Source organism: Pholcus phalangioides, unplaced genomic scaffold, assembly GCF_987345545.1.
Source record: "Pholcus phalangioides strain wild (caught in Gottingen) unplaced genomic scaffold, Ppha-v1.0 ptg000008l_1, whole genome shotgun sequence".
Lineage (NCBI taxonomy): Eukaryota > Metazoa > Arthropoda > Arachnida > Araneae > Pholcidae > Pholcus > Pholcus phalangioides.
Genome location: NW_028301601.1, coordinates 28,841,118 through 28,869,084, shown reverse-complemented (window position 1 = coordinate 28,869,084; position 27,967 = coordinate 28,841,118). Strand labels below are relative to the sequence as shown.

The following is a 27,967-nucleotide window of genomic DNA, read 5'->3' as shown; positions in this document are numbered from 1 at the left end:
TTAACCAAATCTGAAAAAAAGACTATTGTCATTACCTTCATTTTGATATCTACATAATATGAAACAAGCAAAAAGTCTGACAACATTAGGGCCATACATACTCAACATATTTCTACAAGTACCATTTCATTAGAAATTCCTCAGAGGAATGCTTACAGGCCAGGATCGGGATTGACATTTTGATTAAGTAGTAGTAAGGACAACCTCTACATTGGCTATTTTCACTAACATATATGAAGCCAGATGGCGGCACAGCTGGAACACGAAACATGCATAACTCTGACAACATAAATTAGGTTCACTCAGAACATGCTTTCCTGCATTTACCAGTTCATCAGGAATGTTTATAAGGTGCAACATATGATTAAATAATAGTAGTTAGGACAGTCTAAAAATGTCCATCTTTTCATTTTGAGCCATTATAGTCATTCTATTTTTAGTCAAACCTCTATCTAGAATTATTTTCGGCCCTGTCAGTATCAAGATAGAAAGTTTTGAATTTATCTTTACACCAAACTTACTTATAGAACATCCTTATATTGGGTTTAAGACAGTTTTCATGTTCAACAGAAAACACTTGTTCAACAATTAGAAAAGTTTATTTTATAAAATATATAAAAGACAAAAATTTTCCGAGCACATAGATTTTAAGAAAACAGACGACTTCATTTTTCGCATTAAAAAAATGTTTCAGAATTATCTTCATGAACATTATGCACATAATCAGGAAAGCAAATTATTGAAGCTTGAGGTAAATCACATGAATGCTTGATGGGGATACCTCCAGAACTTTTTCCATTAATTCCTCTCTGAGAGAAAAAAAGCGACAATGACGGATACGATAATACTTCATTTCTGCCCTCTGCAAGAAACACAAAATTTTTATGATGGCTCTTTCATTGATCCACTGTCTACCGCTGATACTGGATTGGATGTTGACTGCGGCTGATAGCCGTGCACTGCAAAGAAACATATTTAATGTCAGATTTATAGAGCAAACTATGGTGAACTTTCATTCAGACATTTTTTGTAAAAAAAAAATTAGGGATTGTGAAAGTTGTTTTCAAATGCCACTTTCTTTCATAAATGTCAAAATATAGTGCTTTGATATCTTGTCGATAGTGGTGGCAGCATTAAATTCTATCAGCTGTCAGATTATTTAATTAAAAAAAAAATATTGAAAACAATATACTTACTGTCAGGATTCCACAAATTTATTTATTTACAAAAAACCCCAGAAGGCATGAAATGCACTCACACTGGAAAAGTAATAAAATAAAAATAATAGAATGGAAAGCATTTTGCATACAGAGCCAGGTCCAACTCCTTAATAGTGGAAGCAAATCATGCATAGGAGACGCATACAAGTTCTGATGTCAGCCTGTTCCATATTCTCGCCACACTGCATCTGCATCCGTGGAAAAAGCAATCTCTTCCGGCTGTTGGTATTCTTATTTGGAAGCAATGCCTCCATAGGTTAACTCATCTATGATCTCAAAAAAAGGTTCTCCCGGTGGTAAATAAACCATTTGGTGCACTAATTTGTAGCACATCTTCAGATCTGCAGCGATTCTATGCCATTCCAGTGAGTGCAAACCCAGAAAATGAAGCCTCTTGAAATAAGACCAGAAATGATTTAGGCACCAGATAAATTTCTCAAGAACCAAGCATAATATATATTTTCAAGCATGAAGGTATAAAATAACATTTTCTCAAAATCTCTGAGACTTAGTTATTCCTTTTCCCTCTTTCCAGTGTTGGTAGCTGACACAATTTCCTGAAAAAAAACATCTAAAACATTGTCAGTATCCTGCGCTTTCTGTCACACCATATTTCATGCTATAACATCCTGTCCTATACCAGGATTATCCATGTTATTTTCACAAATGAATGCTACCTATCGTTACCAAAATTTTATAGTCTGCCATGCTGCTGTTAATCTCTTAGCAACCTGTTATTACTTTAAAGGAAAGTAAAGCTCAGCTATATAAATACATCATGTCTTCCTTGGCTAGTCAACTGTCCCTCCTTTAATGTCTAGGATTTGACATTAAGTTATGACCATCAAAAAATATAGATGAATCAAACCCACCAATTAGGAATTATTTGAAAAAAAATCTATAGATGTTAATTTTTGAGAATTTCAGGCAATTAAATTCGGCCTATCATAAAAGCAGATATTACCTGTTAACATATTATTTTAATTCACTGTGAAATGCTTACATGTTTCTTTCAAGCCTCTCCCAAACCAATGCGTCGAATAATACCATGTACATGCCATCAACAGCAACCAAATTGCTAATGCAAAACAACCACAGGCGAATGTACTTTCATAAGTTTCACTGTCTGTGTCTTCATATTTACCAGCCTGCAATTAAAAAAAAAAAATTTATATCGTAAAGGAAACTGCATTATGGGTTTGCAAAGATACCAAACTAACAAAAAAAATTGATAAACTTAAATTCTTTATTGCAAGAACAATGAAATAAGTAGTAAATATTAGAAAAAGGGAAAAGTTTTGTTTCAAGGTTATGATACATTTTCGGTGATGCAACATTTCAGAGAGTTTTGTCTACAATTTTTTTCCTCAAATTTTTGCAATAAAAGTTTTGATAGCTTGTGATTTTCACTATCGACACAACTGGAAATACAGTGGAACTTCAGTTAACGAGCTTAATTTGTTCCACGAATGTGCTCGTTATCCGAATCAAACTTCCCCATAGGAAATAATAGAAATCCGCAATTATTCATTCACATAAAAATGACATTCAATCAATAATTAAACACAATAATAATAACAAATATTACAATAGAATATACATAATATAAATAATGCCATAAATAAATATGCAATATGATAATGTTTACAAACATGATTGACAATTAACTTACTCTAAACGATGAGAGAAAGGAAGACTATTATTTAGGACAATTTACTCCTTGTTGTTTGCAAACTATATTTTTTACATGACTTTCAAAAAGAGCCTTATCCAATGACACTTGCTTTTGCATCTTTTTTAGGATTTCTAAGAAAGGAGAAATTGCAGTGTTCGTTGGATAGATTCATTGCTCACACATTGCTACAGCTTTATTTGGGTGGTTCTTTTCTACAGTTTTGCACAGATTCCCACATTCTACACATCTCTCTAATCTCATTTTATATGTGAGGGACATCTTATTTCTCTCTTCCTCTCAGATGAAAGATACCATCCATAAACTCTTGCTGGTGCGTGGAAAAGAAATCCATCACTTCATCTACCTTCAATTCCTAGACATTTTTCACCCCCCCCCACTAGTTCTTGAATGCCCTCCTCGTGCACCCTCAGTTTATAGTCTTCCCCCCAAGCACACAATCCCTTAGAGAAGTAGTGGCTCCAGTTCATGAGCTAGCCCTTCAAAGTCATGTTCAATAATGTAAATCAGCCCACAGTTTTCTCCAAGCAGAATTTGCAAAAAAAAAAAACAACTTTGAGCACATGACTACAACGCTACATCTAGTTTTGTATCGTAATTATTCACACAGCACATGCTAATTTTCCGAGTGAGGCAGGCTTACCAGAGACTTTAGGGGAGAATATTATCCACAATTCCATAACACGTGTGTGGGCCAAAGCAAAAAAATCATCAGCTCAGTGGTGATAACGTGAAAATGAATGAACAAAGAGCAAAATTTTTTCTCGTACTGCGAATCATCGTTCATTAACCGAGTTAAAATTTGCCCAAATTTTTGTTCGTTATGCAAATTGCTCATTAACCAAACCACTCGTTAACTGAAGTTCCACTGTATTGCCAAATCAACACTTCCGCGTGCATTTGTGACTACTATTTTACCGCCCACATATTCTGGTCATATTGCCATACAGCAATTTACTACTGATCAAGTTGGGTCAGAAATCTTTCTCATCAGAGAAAGTCATGTTATACTTCTGCCCTTATCTTGCACATGGGGGATTTTCATAGAGAATGTATATTGCGGCACTATCCATTGGTGGTTGCCTCAAGTTTAGTACTGAAAGAAGTATGTTCTTCCCCAGGTTCGAACCCGGGAACTTGACTGTAGCCTTCATGGTGGTAGAGGAATAGTCTTATCACTGTGCACTAATAACTACTACTACTACTACGAAACTGTACACGTATCTGTGGCCCCTAATGTATTTATGTCAGAGTTGTTTGTTTCGTGTTCTTACTTTGCCCCTGTCTCCCATATTTTGGAAGTGAAGATGGTAAATGCTTGAATTTTTATGAAATGTTAGTATATCAATATCAACTGCAAATGAATGAGGTAAAATGAACAAGTAAAAAAAAGTTCCAGATTTCATCAGGAAATCTTTCCCAACTGTGGTGCTTATGAGCAATATAGCATTCCTGATGTTTTGGAATTTATTAGGCAATTTTCTTGCAGGTGGTGCGCTTCCTTTAGAAATTACAGTACATGTTATATGGGTTGGGGTGGTTTTATGGTTTATCATGATAAGAAGTGGTTTCATATCAAATGTGTCTATCAAGCATATTACAAACTACCGTATTTTAACATGTATAAGGAACTATTTTTTGCAAAAAAATTATGGCCAAAAACAGAAGGGTTTCTTATACATGGATAGTATTATAGATATTAACAAATTACTTAATTCCTTGCAATTTACATGAGAGTGACTCTGATGATGAACTAATTGATGTAGCTGATCATTATGTATCAGATGGAAAGAAAGTGATGAGGAATTTAATGGTTTCTATGAGATGAATAAAAAAATATCTTTGATGAAAACTTCTTTCCAAACTTTAAAACAAAAAAAATCGGGGGGGGGGGGGGTGAAGAATCCCTTATTCATGAGGTTTTCTATCTCTTATGCATGTTAAAAAATGGTAGTTTCACTTTGTAGTTTAATTGACGTGCTTGGCAAAGAGGCAAGAAAACATTTGAAAAAAAGCCTCCACAATATGAAAACTTTCTTGCTAAAATCTATCGCAATGATCTTCATTCACTTTTTTTTGCCATCATTTTTGTCATCAACAATGATGACAACATCAAAGTTGTCATCATTTTTGCCTCAGGCGGCAAAATTTCTAGAAATGGTCCAGCTCATATCCATGGAAAAAACTGATAAACGAGAATAATATATAAGACAATAAGATGGGTAAAAATGTATACTCACATAATAAAATTTATAGGCAACATAAGCAGGCTCTAATAATCCAAGGGCATAAAACATTATCATGATAGTGATGTTTTCTCTTCTTATCTGTTCAAGGATAAATTTTTCATTTTTTTTTACAAGAACGACACTTTTCTATAAGTCAGATTTACTTAACAACATGGACAGGAAGAAACCAATTCATGAAAAATAAAGAAAAATCTCAGAAAAAGGTTATCTCATATGTAAGATGCTCAATAGGTCATTCATCATTTTATGTTATAAATTTTATTCAATAACGTTCACTTTTCTCCCACCTCTGTTTATCCAGAACTCTAATAACTCAGGGCTCTTGATAAATATAGGCACTAGCTTATGCTACGACCCCCTAAAGAAAACAGTTTTAAAATATTTTTTCCTACTTTTTTGGGACTTCTTTCCATGTTAGCAGGTAGGTTGCCATAAATTCCAAAAAAATAATGTTATCTTCAGACTCTAATCCAGTAATCACGAACAGAAAATTTTTAGGAGCAAAATATAAATTTTTTGATCGATATGGCAATCTGGGATTTATCAAGTCCCTTATGATAACTGATGTCTATTTTCTGAACTATAACGTGTTCCCTTAGGAAAAAATTATCATAGAGGGAGAAATTCTCTTGCTCATGAAAATGAAGATAATGATGGAAAGTGAGAACAGGTTTCAGCTCTTCTCTCTCCCCTCTACAAACACCATTTCACCAGCAGTGACAAATTAAAAGGAACAAAGAGCATAGCCTATATTGGCAAAAGTTGCATTTCTCACTGTCGCCATTGGTTACCACAGTTTATTGTGAATCTGATTAGAAATGTTTAGGTAATGATGCATAGGCACTATTCAGGTCATATTTCAGCCTTCTGCTCATCTGATCCCTTATTCAAACTTTAGAATGATGTGCTGTGTTACCTAAGTTTTTATTTCTTGACTTCCTATACAAGTAAAAGTGCAAAGAATTGCTGAAAGTTTTCGATAGATTCAGTTTCAACATGTAAAAAAGGTTTTTAAGGTTGTTGCATTGGAAAAAACAACTAGAGATACTTAGTCAGCTGGGATAAACATTTCAATACCATGACACGAGATCCTCACAAATGCGTAATTAGAAATCAAAGTGAGGTGAAAGGAATATTTAAATTTAGCTTTGCCACTGTCTGGTATGTTATGCACAGAGCTGCACTTAGGGGTGTGTAACAGGTGCGATCGCACCAGGCCCCACATTTTGGGAATCAATTCAGGAATAACAAATTTTCATCTAGATAGAAATATTTCTGGTACCTGCATTTTTCATTTAGAAAAAAAAATGATTCTAGTACTCTGCATTTTCATTTAGAAAAAGAAATATTTTTTTATTATTTATTATCTTTCATAAATTCTGAATTTCCACCAATTCTGGAAGTTTCTTTAATAAATTCTGAATTTTATCAATTCTGGAGTTCTTTATTTTCACCAAGAAAGAAATAATTCTGGAATTTTCTGTATTTTCATCTGAAAAGAAATATTTCTGGAATTTTCTGTATTTTCATCTGAAAAGAAACAATTCTGGAATTTTGAATTTTCATTTGTTCTGAATTTTCATCAATTTTGGAATTATTTATTTCATTTATTCAGAATTTTCATGGCAGGCTGGAATTATCGGTATTATATATTTATTATAATTATTTTTCTTACATTTAATTATGTCCGTATTTTTTTGTATAAATATTTTTCAATATTCCTGTATATGGTGTGATAATATATGAATTTTTTTGAAGCCGATTTCCCTTTCCCCACGGAGTATATAAAATCAGGATAACTCTGACACAAAATTATCAAAATGCCCCTCTATTATTTTCGCACCGGAGACCCACATCTTGTAAGGCATTCATAAGACCTGTCTGCTGCGACCCTGCACATGAATTAATATTTCTTGTATGCATGCATGCATATCACCCCCCCCCCATGAAGTTAAGTTTATCAATACAATTTTAAAAGTGGCTGCCTTTAATTATTAAAAAAAAAAAGATGAAATAAATGCTTACACCAATGAATCCTAAGGTAATGAAAATCAGAGTGAGAAGCACACCAGATCCAAGAATCACTTGCTGGAGCAAGCTCATGTCACCGCCTTCTTTTCCCATAACTAAGATTAACATACTTAGCTGCAAGAAATATCGAACATCACTGACAATAAAAATAGAGATGAAATATAATTGAACTATTATTTCATTATAGTATTCGGAACAGCAATATCATCATTACAAACTATCTCAATTGTACGTTCGGTACATTAATATAATTACAGTGCATTATATGGCATGGCAAAACTAATAGTACTTATTTGCATATGTTGGACAAAGAAAATACAGTAAAACCCCTCTTTTGTGAAAACTGGTAAGAAAAAAAAAGATTGTCACTAAAACAGAGGTGGTCATTAAGCAGAGGTTTGAAATGTACACTTCAAATACACCCGGGGAATTATTATTTAACTGCAAAAGAGGGGTGACTGCATCTGAGAGGTGACTGATAAGAGGGGTTTTACCATGCCTAAAGTCAGGACTTGATAAATTGAAAAAAAATTTAGGTACCAGCCAAATTTTTTAGGAGCAAAGAATGATTTTATTCTCAAGAAAAACAGTTTTAAACAGTTTTTAGAATTTTCCAGGACTTTATAAACTTTTACTATGTTAAAAAAACACTATCATGAAATCAGAAAATTTTGTTATTCACAAGACTGCACCACCTGTTGGCAGAGTTCTGTACTACTTTTTTTTGTTTAAATTTTTTAAGAATTTCTTTCATTTAATCCAATGAAAAGAAATTTGAATCATTTGCAGTGCAAATTCTGCATCATTTAGAGCAGTGGAACATACTCTGGGGTGAGAAAGTTGTTTTTAGCTACTTCTGTAAGAAAGTTTAATGAATATAACAGGGTTCCCAGTAAAATCTGCTTTATCATTTTCCTGAACCAAACCCAAAAATTTCCCTGACCGAAACTTTGGAAGGAAGAAGTATAATTCAAAGTCTTAACCTTCTAAAGTTTTGAATTTTTTTTCAAGTTTGTTTTTCTTCCCCTTCACAGAACTTTTCCCTGTGATTCTTGCCAAATATTTTCAATTTTCCCCGACCATTTTCCATTTCCCTGACTTTGCAGGTCGCTGGGAACCCTGTATAACAAACATAAAATATCTTGATGACTTGAAAAATGATTTTTTTTTTTAGGTGTTAACCAAATCTCTTGGGAAATTTTCTCTTTAATATTATCTGGGAAAAGTGTTCATACGTTTGCTTTTTAATGGTCTTGCCAAAGAATAAAATAACAATAAAATTAGATAAATTCACCTGCAGCTGCAGATCAAACTCAAGAAGACTAGAGCAGTAGAAGAAATACTGACAAGCTTTCTGCAGCTCAGCTATACCTCCAACAGTATTGAAGATAAGATTATTTGATCGAAAATAACGTATAGCTAGATAAACTCCAACGCCTATCAGGATTGGACTAATGATACAAACAATGATCAGTCTAACCTAAAAAAAAAAAAGAGAAAGAATAATTTTACCTTCTTGAAGATCATTAGCAGCAAACTGAAATCGCGGATAAATCACAGAAATAATACAGAGGTCAGAAAACTATGATGCAATCAGATTTAAATTCAACCTTGTGTTAGTCACTTTGTTAAGACCGGACACGACCCGGGCTCTGTCCCTTCCAGGATGTAAGCCCTTTACCCGTGTGGGTTTGTGTCAGTTACTGGCAACCTAAAGTAATTTTTTTATAATTTTTGTGATGTTATGGTCATTTTCATAATTTTTTTTTTCGAAGACTACTATTTATAGCTGATTCAGAGTGTGTTTTTCTTTCTACCAGCAGGTTTGTGTCTTACTGCATGTAGGGCCCGGTGCAAAAATAATTTCAGGACTAGATAAGTTTGTTAAACTTAATACCCCCCCCCCCCTCAAAATATTTTGAGGGGGGGGGGAGAGGAAAGAGAGGAATCGGGAATCCAAAGATTCATGCGTTACTGCAGAGTATACAGGAATGTTGAAAAAAAAATATATCCACTCATTGACAATTCAGAATTAATGAAAGAAAAAATCTCAAAATTGCTGAAAATCCATAACTAATGAGAGAGAAAAACATCAGAATTGATGATGAAAATTCAGCATTAATGAGCGAAAAAAAAATCAGAGAACTGATAAAAATTCCAGAATCAAATTAACTGAACCTCAGAATCTTGCTTAGTATGAAAAAAAACAACTTGTTGGATATATGTGTATTTTTTCACTTCTTCACTGCAGGGTTCCCCCAAACTGCGGGGCCTGGAGCAACTGCACCTGCCACATACCCCTAAAGGTGGTTCTGACTGCACGGTGAGAAGACTTCTTGCAGTCAAGCGAGAAGTCTACAACACGATACTGACAAAACATGAAAATTCAAGCAATTCCATCTTTATTTAAGAAAATGAAAGCCAGATGGCAGCATGAACACAAAATTAGTACATAACATACATTAGGGCCAAGCATACACTCAGAACACACATTCCAGCATGCACCAATTCATCAGAAATTCCATAGAGGAATGTGTGCGAGGTGCATGTTCGGTTTAGCAGTAGTAGTAAAGCAAGTGCAACGTTACAATTATTCATTCGTTACACTTCACTCACTATGAGTTGAGAAATAACTCATAGTTTAAAAAATTGATTGCAGATGTCAGCACTACACATAACAAGCATTATACAGAAACGAATTTCAGGGAAGGCTCATTATACATACACACACATTCCAACATGTACCAATTCGTTAGAAGAGGAATTTGTCACAGAGGAATATGGACGAGGTGCATGTCTGGTTTAGTAGTAGTCAAGCAAGTTGCCACTGTGCTGCTGCGTGAACATTGTGCTAGACTCTCGTCCTGAGGATCCAGGTTTGAACCCTGTTGACGGCACAGTCGTGTTCGGTTAAAGTTGGTTTTCTGTGATTTTACAGCTTTGAGGCACGAATGTGAGCTGATCTTCCATTTGAAAAAGTCTCTTCGCAGAGAGCAGACACACCTACAACATAATACTGACAAAACATGAAAACTTCAGGCATTTCCATCTGCACTTCAGAAAATTAAAGCAAGATGGCAACATGAACACAAAACAAGCACAACTCGACAACATTAATACGTTAGGGCCAAGCATACACTCAGAAAACACATTCTCTCTCTGGCATGTGCAGATTCGTTAGAAATTACGTAGAGGAATGTGTGCAAGGTGCATGTTGGATTAAGTAGTGCTAGCAGTTAAGCAAGTGGGATTCGAACCCCACCATCTCCACAGTGATGGTCGGCTGAAGTTGGTTTTCTGTGGTTCTCAACTTTGAGGCACGAATGCAAGCCGATCTCACCCTTTGAAAAGTCTCGCGACAGAAAGCATCAGGCCTGCAAAGATACAATTATCACACTTCGCTCATCACCCATAATTAGAAAAATTGACAGCAGATGACAGCACTACACACACAACAAGCATTACACAGAAACAAACGTCATGCTAGGTTCACAACACGCATTCCAGCATGTACCAATTCATTAGAAATTCCGTAGAGGAATGTGTCCGAGGTGCACCTACAGTTAAATAGTGGTAGTAGTCAGGCGAAAGTGGGATAATTTATTTCAAAGTTAAGGTCACAGAGTTGTACAGCATCCCGTGCTTCACAAAACAAAATCATTTCTCATCACATCATTATTTTTTAAAGAAAGCTTTAACATTGCAAATTCACGTATTGAGAAAAGAAGCCTAAAGCACCATCTCCAACGATCTTCAAATCTTTTCTGCCACATTTTCTTGGTGGTTTTCCATTTAGGAGTAGTTAAAAACGATTCCATTGTACCCAGGCTCTCCATGGGGGCAAGGGAGCTGTTCTGTCTGGATCCATGTCTGCTCGCAGTGGCTATATCTTTGATTAGCCTTTGACTGAGAGTGAACTGGTGGAAATGCAGATTCCATGGAACCCACATACTAGATCAGGGGCCCCAGGCTGGGATCTTTGGTGGGCCCAGGAACAGACTTTTCATGGGCCCTTCTATATTGAATTTATTGCATGAAAAAAAATGATAACTGTTTCAGGGCCATGTCAGCCCTGCCTTTGTGGAGGGGGGGGGGGCATGGCAGATTCCCTAGTAAAAAGGGGGGGGGAATCCCCTTTTCAAGTCACGCCCAGTGCCAGATTTCTCTATAGGCCAGACAGGCAGCAGCGTAGGCCCCTAGGTTTGCAAAGGGCCTCAAAAATCTAAAACTGTTATTTTTGGATAAACTACTCAAAGATCAAATTTCAACACATTGAAATTAGAAGTTTGGAATTTTGTTGTCACATTACGAATGTTCACATTACAAAAAACAGTGACAGTTAGTCAGCAAGTCACAAAGGACAGCTGGAGTTGGACATATAATGAGGACCATTACCTTCAATAGCCTCTAGGGGCCCCCATCAAACATGAATCCAGTTCTGGTCATGCCAGTTTTTTTCATTCCCAGTGCAGAGGATTATGGAGAAAGATGTACGAATCGCCATAAATCCACTCAAAAGAAAGTTGCAATTTCTGTAGCTTCTTTTTTTCCCTACAAGGGGGGGAGAAAGTTGTCAAATGGACTCTATTTCAAGACGAGAAACCCCAATGCACAAGCAATCTTGCCCTCGTGGGCAGGGTTTTTATTGGATACTGTGCAATGGTGTAGCTATCCTTGGTCCTTGTCATCACGGAAGATCTGGTCCGAATCCTGCAACCACAACTGCACGGTTGTGGTCTTACTATTACTTAATCATATGTGCACCTTGCAAACATTCCTCTGGGGAATTTCTTATGAATTAGTATATGCCGGAACATGTTGTGTGTATGCATGTGTGGCTCTACCATATGTATGGTTACACTTATGTTTTTTTCCCCCTTTCAATGTTATAATGCTGCTAAAATGATAGAAAATTGCAGCTACTTGGTGAAAGAATGGGGCTTTTGGACAAGGCACATAATCACTTCAACTTGGTATACTCGACACTACACAAATCATATTCAGCATAACATGTCACTATCATTAAGCTATACAAATTTTTGAAAAAATACACATAATTCAGAAAAATTTCTTGATGAAGCATAAACAGGCAGAAGAACAAACGAGAATGTACCGTTTTTATCGTACTCCTGTCCTGCGATACATAGTTCATGATACAGTATATGAACACTATGCCATTGCTGACTACAAAGACAAGGAGCTCATCACCTCGCTCAGTCAATACGGAATGCACAACATAATAGCAACAGAATACTGCGGAAGACAAATAGATAAATTATCAAAAATATATCGAAATTGATCATCAAGCACACCTCTTTTATAGATAGAAATTATACACTGGTGAAATAAATTAAGAGAATTTGCATATTTTATCGAATTTCATGAAAAGAACTGAACTGAATGTAAAACCACTGCTTCTAGACAAAAATGCAAATCTTGTACGTCAAATGCGTAAGCGTACACATGTGTGTAGGCGGAGCCAGTAGAGAAACAGACTTTACAAGCGCGCGTAAGTTAAGACGCATTTCGTTTGCTAGCACACCTCGGCGAATTTCTTGGTGTTATTTTGCAGCAATCGGTTAATTTCAAATTGTAACAGTAAAACTGAGTAATCCCCAACATTTAGATGATGGAATGAGGTGGCGAATTGTGGGGAGGCTAGAAGCAGGACAATCTCAAGTCCAGATTTGTAGAGAGTTCAATTTAATGCCCAGCGTCGTGTGTAATTTATGGAAACAGTTCCAGGATACCGGATCCATCGAGAGAAAGCCTGGGCAAGGTCGTCCAAGAGCCACGACGGCCAGAGAAGATCGCCATTTGTCTATTATAGCGAGGCGTAACAGGAGTGCCACAGCTTCTCAGCTCTCTCGTGACTTGTATGCAGCCACAGGAACCCGTGTATTGAGGGTGACTGTTTCCAAAAGATTTCATGAGAGAGGGTTGTTTGCAAGAAGACCTACTGTTTGCATCCCGCTCACTTCTACGGACAGGAGAATCTGTTTATCATGGTGGATAGAGTGTAGAGATTGGAGTATGGATCAATGGGCAACCGTTCTCTTCACTGATGAGTCCCGGTTCAGCCTAAGCACAGATTCTCGCCGTACGTTCATATGGAGAGAACCAGGGACCCGCTACCTACACTCCAATGTCCGCGAAATCGACCATTATGGCAGAGGAAGTTTAATGGTCTGGGCAGGCATCATGTTGGATGGCCGCACACCTCTCCATGTCTTTGAAAGAGGCACTGTGACTGGTGTGAGGTATAGTGATGAGGTCTTGGAGCCCTATGTTCGCCTTTCAAGGGGTGCAGTTGGCCCTGAGTTCATTTTAATGGACGATAACGCGAGGCCACATAGAGCTCTTCTGTTCGACGATTTTCTAGAAAGTGAGGATATTCGCCGGATGGATTGGCCAGCCAGATCTCCAGACCTTAACCCTATAGAGCATGTCTGGGACGCTCTGGGGAGGGCAACTGCAACTCGCAACCCCCCCTCCGGGAACCATCCAGGGAATGAAAACAGCGTTGGTGAACGAGTGGGACCAATTGCCACAGGAAATGATAAACTGCTTTATTTCAAGTATGAAATCACGCTACGAGACCTGCATATCTGTAAGAGGGGACCATACCCCCTATTAACCCATTTTTTTGTTTATTCTGCAACCGCTGTTTCATACCTTCCGACTCCAACGAGTGTTACGCACGATCATGCGTGTGCATTACACAATTATTGAATGGTTATTTGTTTTGTATTGTATCAATGTATGTACATATCAAATTTCATTAAAATCGGTACAGTAGTTCTAGAGATAATCAACCAAGTCTGCAAATTCTCTTAATTTCTTACACCAGTGTACATTAAAAAGACAATTTCCCAAACTTTCTCAGCACGAATCGGTATTCAAAGCAAAAGACATGAGCTTACCAACAGTTAACAAAAGCAGTATAGCAAATGTGAAATCGCTCGATTTCAAGGCGTGGCTAACAAGTCGTTCGATCGTTAGTCCAAGGCAAGTGACAAGAGCCAGGAATGCAAAGACCATATAAATCCATTCTAATGCACTCACTTCAGTGAAAGATCTTACCTAAAATAATAACGATAAAAACTATACAAATTAAATATTGATAAACTTTAATATCCCGAAACTTGTAGCAATGGGGAAGGGCCACAGAGCTGTCAAACTAGACAGAGGTGTCAAAATTTATTATATAGAGGTTCCTGATAAATTCTAGGTGTCAAGTCACTATGGTGACAAAAACAATCGGCATTGGTGCCTAAAATTTCATACAGGGTGATTTAAAATTCATGGGACTAACTTTAAGAGGTGGTATAAGACACCTAAACAAGCATTTCTGATCACAGAGCGTGTATATGTGATAGAATAGTAAAGACGATAGAGGACGTTTTTGGAGAGTGCACACACAACAGCACTTCACCAAAAGAAAATACCGTGAAACTCCCCAAAGCGGCCAGTGTTCCTTGGGACAGACAATAGGCTAGGCTTCATCGACATAATATAAAAAATCAGCCCCATTCTGTAGCCACCTCTATATGTGGTCAGCACAGGGCCGTCTTAAGTGCATCATGGGCCCCTGGGCCAAATGATTTTTCTGAGGCCCTACCAGGCAAATTTTCGAAAATCTCAACCAGATCCCATTTTTGTGAGGTGCCCGGGTGGGCCCATGCCTTAAGACGGCACTGGGTCAGCGGCCAACCTGTCCGCAGCCACTTCCTTGGGATGGCAGATCAGTAAATGAAGCATGCACATATTTTCTTTCTTTTAAACTGAACACAGCTTCGGTCTTCACCATGGGCAATTTACTACTGAGTGAACTGTGCCCAAAGTATAATTGTGGATACCTGACAGTCTGAGTGTGTATCTAGTGTTGTGTCTGAAAAATCAGATACAACACTAGATTAGCAATGTATCTAATATGACGTAGGCACCGGAATCCAGGGGATGAGGCCCCTACAATAAATTTTGCAGACCCCTCCCCAATTTCTGAAAAATAAAAAACAAAATGCACCCCTCTCTATCTCCTGCGTACGCGCTTGAGTCCCGTATATACGGGACGACCAGCAACTTTCAATCCCTACCCCTCCCAATGGTTTCTTCATGTCGGCGCTTCTGTAATATGATTACTACTCGGAGGTGGGCGATTCATTCACTGATAGGTATAGATAGACTATTACATAAATATACACGATTATGATTAAATATTTACGTGAAAAAACACGTGGAGATTAACATTTGCAATGACTTAAAAGCTGCTTACTTGGCCACATACTGTGCTTTGTACTCGTCTCGGGGGGCTCCTGAGGTTCAAGTCGCTCAAAGATATAGGAAAGGAGGCCGCTTCTTCTCCAGCATTCAAACTCATACTGATACTTGGAATTAATCGAAACCAGCGCTATAAAATCTATTAATCGATTAAGTTAATTAAAACTGACAGTTAAATTAACATGTCGGTCCAGCTGTTTCGTTAAAATTGCTGGCGTCCGTCCTTAAAGTGAAACCCCCGGCCGTTTGTTTACATCCGGACATCACATGCTTCCAGCACAGTTACGATAATGAAGGGAGGAAGACTATACACGCTCATTTTTGGCATTTTTCGGATAATAAAAAAAATTGCAGTTTTTATATTGATGATGCGAAATTCAAGCATTTCAATTATTATATAACTATATTTCAACCATCTTGGATTGAAATTGTGGAATGTGGTGAACAGATTAATTTATGAAATACTGTTACCATATTTCAGAAAAGAAACGGGACATATATATTAAAAAAAAAAAAAATGCTATATGATTAATTTGAAATATAGATAGCAGCACCAACCGACACATTAATGAAGTCCATAACAATGTCTTTAAACCCTATTTTTTTTTAAGGGCTGCCAAATTCGGAAACTACCGATTAGTACATGCCGGAATGTGCGTGCGCTAAGTGTATGCGTAACAGAAATTAGTTAAAATAGCACGTAAAAAGTTCTTTCGATTAAAAATTTTTTTTTACCGAATTATTGAACTTTTTTAAAATTAATTTTTGCTCAGGGAATAGGGGACACTATTACACTGCTCCCCCGCGTAGGTCTTTGCTCTTAATTTATTGTCATAAATCATTAAGCAGGTGTTATCGTGGAACCCTTATTATTCAACTGCGGACCCCATCGTGACCCCCTCCCCACAAGAGGGTGAGGCTGGCAGGTCTCAATCCCGGGTGGCGCGAGATGATTCTCATCATTTTTGTACTCACTCTACAAATTCATACTAGAGGTTGTGGGGGGTGGGCCCGTGAACAGTCTAACCGGGGGTTCATCAAATATCTCAGCCTAGGTGCACCCTACTGCAGGATGTAGGGGCCATGGGTCTCCGTGCCTGATTTAATTCACGGTTGGGACTATGTTGGAGCCCTGTCATCATATTGGCAGACATATTCATGAATCAAGAGCTTTGATTACAGCCATCATCAGAACCAATTCGTTAGGAGTTCCGCAGAGGAATATGGACGAGGTGCATGTCTGATTTAGTACTAGTAGTAGCCATCACCAGAATAAGAGCTCCCGAACACAAGACCTCTGACTCTGATCGTAAAGTGATTATAAGACGGTCCAGGATATATACACTCATACCCGAACAAAACATTCTATTAGAAATACACCACACGAAAAACATTTTAATCAAGTAAAATAGTACATTCTTTTCCATTGTATCGCTTTTATAACTATTAAGTTTTTGTTTCTTGCGGGGCGTTCAGTATTACGTCGTATTCCTAAAATTTGCGACATAAATACTGCTTAGTGATGAGCTGCGTTGAGGAAATAAAATATCGAAAAATTTGAATTTGGGTCGAAAATATAAATAGTTCGGTGATACGTTCAGCGCTTCTTCTTAGCTCGACAAAGAAGGATCAAAATTTACAGATAATTTCGAATATTTTTTATGTCCATGCGAATATTAACTACGTGTTCTTCTGGCTCAATGTCCTACGAATGGAGTTCCTTTGTAATTATTTATAGCCACGTGGCTTGGATGAACTCCGCCGAAAATGGGGAGACCAAGAGAACCATGATGGATTTCAGAAGAGTAGCCTTTCACGGCGTGGTCGGCGAAAGCTCCAACAACAGGAGCATGGATTTCAGTAGAGTAAGAGTGACCCTTGACCGAAGGTGCGCCGTGGTGAACTTCTGCCGAATAAGCATATCCTTTTGGTGAGGCATGAGCTATCGCCTGGGCATCGTGGTGGACCTCATTTGAGTATGCGTACCCTTTCGATACGGGGACCTCCACAGCTACCGCAGCTGGAGCAGCATGTTCTGTGAAATAGGAGTATCCTGTCACTGCGGGTGCTTCTAGTGCAACTGAAGCAGGTGCAGCATGGTGTAGGTCCGTTGAATAAGAGTGACCAACAATTGCAGGCGCCGCTTCGTGGTGGACCTGTGACGAATAAGAATAGCTTTTTGACGCTGGGATATTTACTGCAACGGCGGCTGGGGACGCATCATGGTGAAATTCTGTGGCGTAAGAAAATCCTTTCATAGCTGGGACCTCCACTGCAACTGAAGCAGGGGCTTGTACTGGTTGCTCATGATGAACTTGAGTGGAATATGAGTGGCCTAGTGCAACTGCAGCAGGGGTATCGTGATGGATTTCCGTAGAGTATGCGTATCCTTTTTGCACCGGTGATTCAACAGTAACCGCTCCTGGGGCTTCGTGATGACTCTGAGTGAAATAGGAATATCCTTTAGGGGCTTGTGCTTCTACTGCAGGTGCAGAATGATGAACGTCTGTGGTATATGAATACCCAGTTGGAACTGCAGCAACGGGAGCTTCGTGGTGCACTTCAGTAGCATACGAATAGCCTTTTGCTACAGGTGCTACTGCCACTGCAACAGCGGGAGCTTCATGATGAGTTTGAGTGAAATATGAATATCCTTTAGGAGCATGTTCTCCTACCGCCGGCGCTGAGTGATGAACATCAGCTGCCGGTGCTTCGTGGTGCACTTCAGTAGCATACGAATAGCCCTTTGCTACAGGTGCTACTTCTACTGCAACAGCGGGAGCTTCATGATGAGTTTGGGTAAAGTATGAATATCCTTTAGGAGCATGTTCTCCTACCGCCGGCGCTGAGTGATGAACATCAGCTGCCGGTGCTTCGTGGTGCACTTCAGTAGCATACGAATAGCCCTTTGCTACAGGTGCTACTTCTACTGCAACTGCGGGGGCTTCATGATGAGTTTGGGTAAAGTATGAATATCCTTTAGGAGCATGTTCTCCTACCGCCGGCGCTGAGTGATGAACATCAGCTGCCGGTGCTTCGTGGTGCACTTCAGTAGCATACGAATAGCCCTTTCCTACAGGTGCTACTTCTACTGCAACAGCGGGGGCTTCATGATGAGTTTGGGTAAAGTATGAATATCCTTTAGGAGCATGTTCTCCTACCGCCGGCACTGAGTGATGAACATCAGCTGCCGGTGCTTCGTGGTGCACTTCTGAAGAATACGAATACCCTTTTGCTACAGGTGCTACTGCCACTGCAACAGCAGGAGCTTCATGATGAGTTTGAGTAAAATATGAATATCCTTTGGGTGCATGTGCTTCGACTACCGGCACGGTATGGTGAACATTTGTCGTATATGAATGACCAGCAGCGGCTGGAGCTTCGTGGTGCACCTCAGTGGAATACGAATAGCCCTTAGCTGCAGGGACTACTTCCGCTGCAACAGCAGTAACTGGAGACTCTCGGTGTACTTCAGAAGCATACGAATAGCCTTTTGACACAGGAGCATCATGATGAACATTTGTCGAGTAAGCATACCCGATTGGTGCATGATCAACTAACCCAACAGAGACAGGTACTTCGTGTTGAACATTAGTAGAATAAGAATGACCATCTGATGCTGGTGCTACAACAGCTGCAGTAGTGTCATGGTGAACTGTCGTTGAATAAGCATGTCCTTTCGGAGCTTCAGCAGGTGCTGCAGAATGCTTCACTTCTGTAGAATAAGCATAACCTTTAGATGCAGGTTCATTCACTGCTACGAAATCTGGTGATGCATCATGATGGACCTGAGTGGAATAGCTGTAACTTTTAGCCAACGGTAACTCTAGGGCGATAGATTCAGGTGCATGATGCTTCTGCTCTAAGCCAACCACTACTGCTGCTGGTTCGGCGTGGTGAACTTCGGAGGAGTAAACGTAACCCTTAGAGGCAGGTTCCGCTTCGTAATTGATATGCGATTGTACTTCGTTGTCTATGGTGGATTGATGTACAGTTGCCGGAGAGTCGCCATGGACACCGTGGTGTACGTCACTGCTGAAAGCATATCCCTTCACATGTCCGCCATGATGGATATCAGCGGCGTAAGCTGGGACCGAATGGTGATGGTGAATGTCTGAAGCAGTGAAGGTTTTTACCACGGGACCGTGGTGGATGTCAGTTGAGTACGCGTGGGCTTTCACTGGATGTCCACTGGTGAACAGGAAAGCTCCAGTATTTCCCAGAGGAGCTGAAAGTGCCCGTGAAAGCAGGAAGCCGAAGAAGATCTGAAAAAAGAAAATTGGGGAAAAAATATAATTAATTTCTTTCGAATTTCGTGTTTTCTCGGAATACGAAAAAAAAAAAAAAGGATTATAAGATGAAAATGATCTGTAGTAAAGTGAACACACACACACACATGGAATATTATAGAAAATTTTCAACATTTGAATTTTAACCAACGCAAAAATTTGAGCCAGTCTTTTATTTGAAAAACTTTAAAGTTCAGCATTTTTACTTTCATTTCCAATATTGAAGCCAGGTGGAAGCACATGAACCCTGACACAGTGTTTCCCAAAGTGGATAACATCACCCCTTGGGGGGGGGGGTGATGGAATGGTCCTGTGGGGGGGGGGCAGGTCCAGCTATTGGTTTTTTATATGAAACTATGGGTTGGCTTGAGTTGGGAGGCGATGAGAGGAGATATTTTTGGAAGTAGGGGGGCGATTTAACAAAAACTTTGGCAAACTATGCTCTGACATTACACATATGTTGGGCCAGCGGATTTCCAAATCTTTTTTTTTGGAAGCGCGATCCTCTTTTGATAAGAATTTCACTGGCGACCACCTCCCAATTCCGCATAACCATCTCCAATCTTGAACTTTATTCAAAATAAAACAGCGACTGCACTACCATTTGCGCGATAAAAATTACGGTAGTATTTTATAAATTTGTAAGAGATTAAAGAAAGGTTCAATCCTGGAATTATGTGATTTGTTTCCTTGCAGCACCTTTTATCGACAAAAATTTGAAGTCATTTTTTTTACCAAATATTTTCGCAAACAGTATTCAAATTCAAATTCAAAAAAAAAAAAAAAAAAAAAAAACCAAACACACACGATTCCTTCTCAAATACTAATACGAATACGAGGCCACAACAGCCAAAATACCCCACGGGGGTGAGGAAAAGATTCCTATAACAAGAGTCGATGTCATATATTACTAAAATACAGCAACCCAATTAAAAATGTAATTAACAAAAATTATAAACAATACACATGATAAAATATTATACAATGCCCATAAAGAATACAATTGTCTTATTCTGAGTATGGGTAGTTTTTCGATTTATCCCCAACATGTTTATCGTATTTCTTTTTAAACGTGTCAATTGTGTTGCAATTTACTACCTCCGGGGGTAAGCTATTCCATTTATTAACAACCCTATTAGAGAAAAATTTCCTAAAATTACTTTTCTCCATTATAAGAAAAAAATAAAATAATTACATCGTTAAATTAAGTAATCATAGTTTTCTCTTATATTATATTATACAAAATAATATTTTAGAAAATACTTGCTAAATTCTCAGAATCATTTTTGAATCGCATTGAATTAATTGATAAATTATAAATCAATATTCATATTCGAATCAGTTTCATTGGTAGTATTTTTCAAAAAAAAAGAAGCACTAACAGGGTGAGTTTCTTTGACACTGAATTATTACTGATGGCGTACTTATTATACTGATGCAGTGTGTATATGTTACTGCCAAAGCCCGAAGTTGGCCGCTTCGTTAAATGGCCAGCCCAGTTGATCCAGCCAATGTCAGAAATTCGGGCTTTCGCCTTGACTTACAGTCGATCCCTATACATCCCTATATCGATCGGACATTCGCCGATCCCTATGATTCGGGGTCATACCACGTTGGCGTATTTTTTGTGGTATAATTATGGCCATTTGGAATTATCACATAGCGATAGCTAACCATAATTATTATGGTTAGCTATGGCAACCCTAACGATCAAAGGAATCTGAATATCGATACATTTGTGATACATATATAGGGATTTGTAGGAATCGACATGTAAAGGTCGGCCAAAGCCCGGCGAAAGCCTGAATTTCGGATATTGGCCGAGTCAACTGGGCCGGCCATTTAACGAAATGGCCAACTTCTAGCTTTGGCAATAGCATATATACACCGCATCAGTATAAGCGCCGCAATCCTCTAAACCTACGTTTTTTTAAAACTAAAGCAACGCATTGGATAGGCTGAGAAATACACGTTATACATAAACAACTTTTCTTCTAATTCATATTAATAACCATTTCCCTTATAATATAAATTGTAATAATTATCGAATATATACAAAATTTCAATCACTAGGCATTACATATGTAAGTATTATAATGACGTAACACTGGATAACTTACCGGCAAAATAATCATTTCACTTTCGGATTTAATACGGATAGTAGAAATTTCGTGACTAAAATTTTGGCATTAATACAATAATTTCCTTATATATAAGCGGAAGAAGACAAGGGAGGGAGAGAGAGAAAAAAAATTCTTGTTTTATTAAGTATTTTTTTTTCTCTTCATTATAAGAAGAACCACAGGATTGTGGACTTTTGGCGATTGTAATTGGGTCAAGAACAAACTCGTTGGACACTTTCTTACTTTATTATCATTTTTTTTGCTACAGTTTTCACTTCTGTTTTTTTTTTCACTCGGAACTTCTTTTTCGTTTTTTTCATTTACGCATAAATTATAATACATATTATTTTCTTTAACCGCCACAGACGGGCAGGGCTCATACCTTTAGGGTACGAAGACCCGCTTATTATAATCCCATCCTCCATTTTTTTGTGTTGTCTTACATCGCTTTTAGCACTCGAGCCTTGAATATGATGATGTATCAACCGGCTAACTGATCGTTCTGTGAAGTCGCGATGGTATAGGAGAGAGAAAAAAACCGTTCTTGTTTATGTGAAAAAGGTTCATAAATATTTAAACTATTTTTTTTTCTCTTGAGTCGCACGTGTCGAATTTTGTTTTTGTTGAATTTATTGCGTGTTAAAAACAAAGAAAGTTAATGTTTCAAAATATGTGCTTGGGTAAACAAACGCTTTCTTAAATAGGTGGATATGCTAACATATGATGTGTTTATTTGTCAAGTCATTATTTTGCCGTTGCATAGTTAAAACTGAAGTAACCCACAATGCAGACAGTTGTTTAAATTTGAAAACTGCATAATCAAGTATCCGCAATTTCTAGTGAATAAGCTACTGCTTGAATTAGTCACATCAAGTAAACATTATCCAAGGATGATGTCACTTTCCGCTATCCCCATATCATTTTCGCATCGGCCAGCTGTTAAATCTTAGCTAAACATTAAAGTTTCAAAAGTTTTAAAGTTTTTAAAGTTTAAATAAGCCAGGTGGGGTTAATACGGGAAATTATGTTATATGGCATGGTTGAATCACCCGATGGATTATAATATTCCTTGGAAAAGAATCTAGCATAAGCATTTGGTATAAACATAATCTATTCAAAAATCCACTTCGAGCAAAATATGGCATGGATTTTACTAAATGCCTAAATTCTGCAACATGGGTATCATGCACAAACTCCAAAAACTACTTATTTGGAAAATTTCCTAATTACAAGTATGTCTCTAGGATCAACGGTTCACCAGTAAAATGCCATATCCCCTGTTTGCTATGCACCCTGTATATATACGTATAAGAAGAAACGAATAATATGAATAATTTTGCATATAAATTTTTATCGAATAATTTCTAGATAACTTTCTGTACATATTTTTTGAACTGAATACGTCTTTCAAATCATCTGAAGAAGTACCTAACGCAAGTCAAAAGCAATGGTACCGTCAGATGCACATTGCAAAGGTGCATCAAATGGTATCTCACTCCGGTTTCAATATCTATTCCTTTCTGGGCACCAGGTCCGCTAACTTGATTCGTAACAACTTATTATCCGCTATATCAAGAGCAGTTCCCAACGGAATAGATGAGATTGGTGTCGTTTGTTAGCTATTCCAAAGACAAAGCCGATGATAACGTACCAAGGAAAAAGTACCTATCACGCGATTCAAGGCGTGAAACACGTATTCATGTCAAAACTTGCGGCAGTGAATATGACTGGCTCAGTATTAGTTGATACAAAATCGTACGAAATAGAATCAGAATAAATACTAGGTTTGCCATTTCGTATTTTAAAATAACCCAAAAGATTTTAAACATTTTTTTCATTCTTTATTTATATTTACCAATGAAATGATAGATAATCATAACTATATCCTTTTGATGTAAAACTAACATTTTGCAAATTGCTCCATGTAATGTTATGCAGGGGCGGTAATTGTGCCGCTAAACCACAACCCATCTCGTTTTCAGGGATGCAAAAAAAAAAAAAAAAAAAAAAAAAAAAATTCACCATATTTCAAATAAAGCACTGATATTACATTTTTGAAGTAACTTCATTAAACAGTGTAGGGAAAATAAAAAGCGCTCTCTCTCCTCAAAGGGTTAAAACGACGGACGAATTCCAAACAAAATTAATTATACGATACGAAAACGACCCTCCAAAAACTTCCCGGTTCAAACTAAATTATTGAAGTGAAAAAATCATCCGCTTATTTGACACGAAAGAATCATTCACTCGATGATTCAAGAATCCAGTTGGAAATAAAACCACGCCTCGACGGCGTCGTTTCCATCGGAAATGATTCGAGCGCAGTTTTGAGCGACCTCATCATCGTCACCTGAGAAATTCTTATTGCGCTTCGATCACTCAAGAACCAGTTTCGATTTCGAATCGGAAAACCTCATTCGATTCGTGATATAACAACAGTGAGGAGGGTTGGAAGGAATTTCCGTTAATTTTAACTAATTAATTTTTTTATGGTTTTTTTATTCAGTATTCATTATCATTTTTTTTTGTGGAGTAATCTTTTTATATATCTATCGTGAACAAAGTTCTATTTGCCCTTGTCAATATATTGGTATCATTTCTGTAAATGATACGATGGAAATTGGCTCTGTCTTGATGACAGCGTGTGTTTGTGTGAGTCGTATTTGACTTGTTTGTCCTGTTTCCAAGCCTTGAGTTTAACGAGATTAGAGCGGACATCCTTTGAATAGAAGCACGCGGTGGCGAAAAATACATTCGCATCTTCGGCGCATCTTATATTGCGTGTTTATTTATTTATACCATATTCAAGATATACAGAAGACTGGATGTTGTGAAGATATTTATTATTTGAGATGTTAATTTTTTAAGGAAGGAAAAAACTCATCTCTGCCTCTACCGGGAGTCGAACCCGGGTCCCTCGATTGCCGGACGAGTGCTCTGACTACTAAGCTACAGAGGAAATAGAGATTTTCCTTCGCTAGAGCGTATATATGTATATCTTGTATTAACAAGTGGAGAGCGACATTCATGTCATACTTATACCATATTGTTGGCCCTGTAGGCTTATACAAGAGAATGCGGTTGAAGGAGACATAGATATTATACAAATACAACGCATATGTATAATATCTATGTCTCCTTTAACCGCATTCTCTTGTATAAGCCTACAGGGCCAACAATATGATACTTCTATCGTCTTCTATCTTTCTTCTGCCTTGAAGACATATTTTTTGATTTTGTGCAAAAACTAGTGACAGTGGGGGGGGGGGGTGTACGAGACAATAGAGCTGGGGAGTTCGTTCCATTCACCAATGGTATGAGGAAAGAAGCTTTATTTGAAGCAGTTAGTAGAAGAAAAAATAGGTTTTATTTTAAAGGTATGGTTGAGTCTTCGGAGATGTAGGCTAGAATACCAGAAGTATCAAAGTTGAGATGACCACGGAAAATCTTATAAAACAGGGTTATTAGAGAAATAAGACGAAAGATGGGGGAAAGGAGATTAGGATGGTTTTTAAGTTCGGACATCGAAACAAAAGGTGACCAGCAGTCGTAGGTGAAACGGGTGCATTTATTTGGGATTGATTCGAGTTTGTCAATATTACTGGAAGCGTAGGGCTCCCAGATTTCAGCGGCGTAGGAAAGCACGGGAGATATATTGATAGCAGTGTAGTCTGATATCCCGAGTGGAATGTTTAAGGTTGCGGCGGACGAAGGAAAGTCTGTTGAGACATTTCTTTTGAAGACATAATCAACATATTTGTTCCAACGTCGGTCAGCTAAGATCATGATGCCGATAATGGCATTTAATTTGGGAAAGTTGGGATATGGGTTAAATTGTCGCCTGAGTAAGAGTATTCGAGAAGAAATAATTTACGGGTAACTATCATGAGAACTGTTTTTGAGATATAGATAGGCATCCGCCGTAATGAACACCAGTCAGTGATGGAAGTCAGATTATGTTGGAGAAGTTTTTGTTCGGACTCCTAGCGAATGATGCATTATCTATCTGTGCATATCATGAGGACATCGTCAGCATTTAAAGATAAAATTCCCTTAGGCACCTGTGGATAATCATCTATAAAAATATTGTGTAATATAGGTCCAAAGTTTGATTCTTGCAGACGTGTAAACTTTTGGAATCCAGAAATCGGGAGATTCTCCCGAAGGGCTCATAGACTCGATCAAAAAAAAAAAATTCACGACATTTTTTTTTCATCAATTAAGAAAAAGTTCCACCCCCCCCCCAAGGCAGGTTCTGTATTGTCCCCTCCCCCCCCACCAGCAGAATATAATTTCATGTCAGTCTTTCCATGCAGAATAGAGAAATCACATCTACATATACTGTTCATAAAACTGTTCATAATTAAGTTTCCTTTCGTGGATGCTATCAGCGATTGATAATCTTTGGTACATGAACTCTTAAAAGCTTTATATTTAGCTTAAAGTTTTATATTTTCTTTCTGAAGACATATTAAATCGGAGGTAACAATTTAAAAACTTCAAAATACAAAGCTGCTGACGAAAAAATTTGTGTTTACTGCACGGATGTTAATGGGATACAATAACGATTATACAAGAATTTCAGCAATCAGGGTCACGCCCTTGATAAATGATTGCCGATAAATGTTACGTAAAAAAAGTCACGTCTTTGCCAGTTGCTTGAATGCGGTCGCCAAGACTTTTCTACGGCTGCTCGATGGAAATGACCACGGCTGTCATTGACGTCACGACAACGTGAAAGCTCGCGTAAAATCTAATTTTCTGCCAAAAATTGGACAAATTTTAACAAATACGGAAAGCGGGAGGAAGGATGAAAAACGCGGAGAGTTGGCAGGTCTGTCCTTGATTGATTCCCGCTTTAATGCACCTTTTGGAAGAACATGCTTCTCCTATTTGACCTGAAATGTTCTAAAAAATAAGTATTATCTCAAAAATTTAATGATTATCGAGGGATGACCTCTGTTGATCATCTTCAGTAGGAGCTTCTCGTGCCAAATGCAATGGAATGCCTTGTTATAATATAAAAAGCTCCTACTGCATAGTCTGTGTAATTTTTAGCCTCTTGAAGGCATTCCACAAACCTCGCGAGTTGATTTGTAGTACAATTCGTACTTAAAATTACGTTACAATAGTCTTCTTTAAAACCAAATTGCTCGGCTCTGGCTAGATTTTAATCGTTTATAAATTTAATCAATATTGCTGCAAATAACCTTTCGAATAATTTAGACAGATGTGGAAGAAGGGAGATGGGTCTGTATGAATTGCAGTACTCTTTTGGTTTTCGTTGCTTCGGTATAACTTTTATAATTGCATTTTTCCAGTAATCTGGAAAGTAAACTTTATCAAGAAGTCCATTGAAAAAGTTAACAATTGAGATGATCATGTTTGGGGTAAGCTTTTGTATTGCCTTTGAAGTTAGGCCGTCAAATCCTGCTGCCTTTTTTGGTTTAATCTTTTTGATTATTTCTTCTAGCTCCTTGACGTTTGTGTGATATAAAATACTAGAATCTTGAGCTGGAATATTGTTGAAATATCTTTGCATTTCCTCATTCACATCATCTACGAGCCCTTGTGGTGTATTGCTATTTGGGGAAAATTGGTTTTCAAAAGTTCTTGCAAATTCATCTGCTTTTGCTTGGTCTTCACATAATAGTTTATTCTGTGACGATTATAAATTAAACTATTCATAAAATATAAGCAATGTTCTGATTATTTAGGAAAAATTATCTTACACTATTTTTGTAAGGTTTAAATCAACAGATGCCTGATTGTGGTTTTCACCTTCGATAAAGACATTTGAAAGTGCAAAAATGCATTGAATCTCGAATTTTGCTACGATACTTGACAAAAATAAAATTATTAGCACTTGCTATTTTAACTTTAAAAATGAAAAACAGATAGCAGCACTTCTCGAACGAGAACCAAGAATAATTTTGACATCATAAGTACGTTATGGCCACGTGTATATGCATACTAGGCTCCTGAGATCCCAGGCTGATTCTTCCGCCATATTTGTGCGACGTGTGACGTTAGTATAACGGCTACAGCCAAGCGCTATTCCCTACGCCACCTTTTTAACGGT

The 27,967-nt window shown here is 37.8% G+C and overlaps 2 protein-coding genes across 2 annotated transcripts; both read right to left on the bottom strand.

Annotated features, from left to right (window-relative positions):
- Positions 1–641: 641 nt before the first annotated feature.
- Positions 642–15,747, bottom strand: LOC149084157 (uncharacterized). The gene is made up of 8 exons (XM_089234500.1): positions 15,469–15,747; positions 14,117–14,276; positions 12,307–12,446; positions 8,488–8,673; positions 7,188–7,307; positions 5,154–5,240; positions 2,224–2,368; positions 642–959 (listed from the first exon to the last, which is right to left on the bottom strand). The coding sequence occupies exons 1-8, from the start codon at positions 15,571–15,573 to the stop codon at positions 883–885; spliced, it is 1,020 nt and encodes a 339-aa protein (XP_089090626.1). The 5' UTR covers positions 15,574–15,747; the 3' UTR covers positions 642–882.
- Positions 15,748–16,902: 1,155 nt separating this feature from the next.
- LOC149084156 (uncharacterized) lies at positions 16,903–21,928 on the bottom strand. The gene is made up of 2 exons (XM_089235454.1): positions 21,883–21,928; positions 16,903–19,738 (listed from the first exon to the last, which is right to left on the bottom strand). Exons 1-2 carry the CDS (start codon positions 21,895–21,897, stop codon positions 17,171–17,173), a joined length of 2,583 nt encoding a protein of 860 aa, XP_089091580.1. The 5' UTR covers positions 21,898–21,928; the 3' UTR covers positions 16,903–17,170.
- Positions 21,929–27,967: the final 6,039 nt, after the last annotated feature.

What these genes read in the sequence shown, in the direction of transcription:
- LOC149084157 (XM_089234500.1), bottom strand. Translation starts at nt 15,573, where the DNA reads ATGAGTTTGAATGCTGGAGAAGAAGCGGCCTCCTTTCCTATATCTTTG. An exon ending in AGTTTGATCTGCAGCTGCAG is followed by an intron (nt 7,308 to 8,487) that starts GTGAATTTATCT and finishes TATTTCTTGCAG; the next exon opens with CTAAGTATGTTAATCTTAGT. An exon ending in GAGAGGCTTGAAAGAAACAT is followed by an intron (nt 960 to 2,223) that starts GTAAGCATTTCA and finishes GTTTCTTTGCAG; the next exon opens with TGCACGGCTATCAGCCGCAG.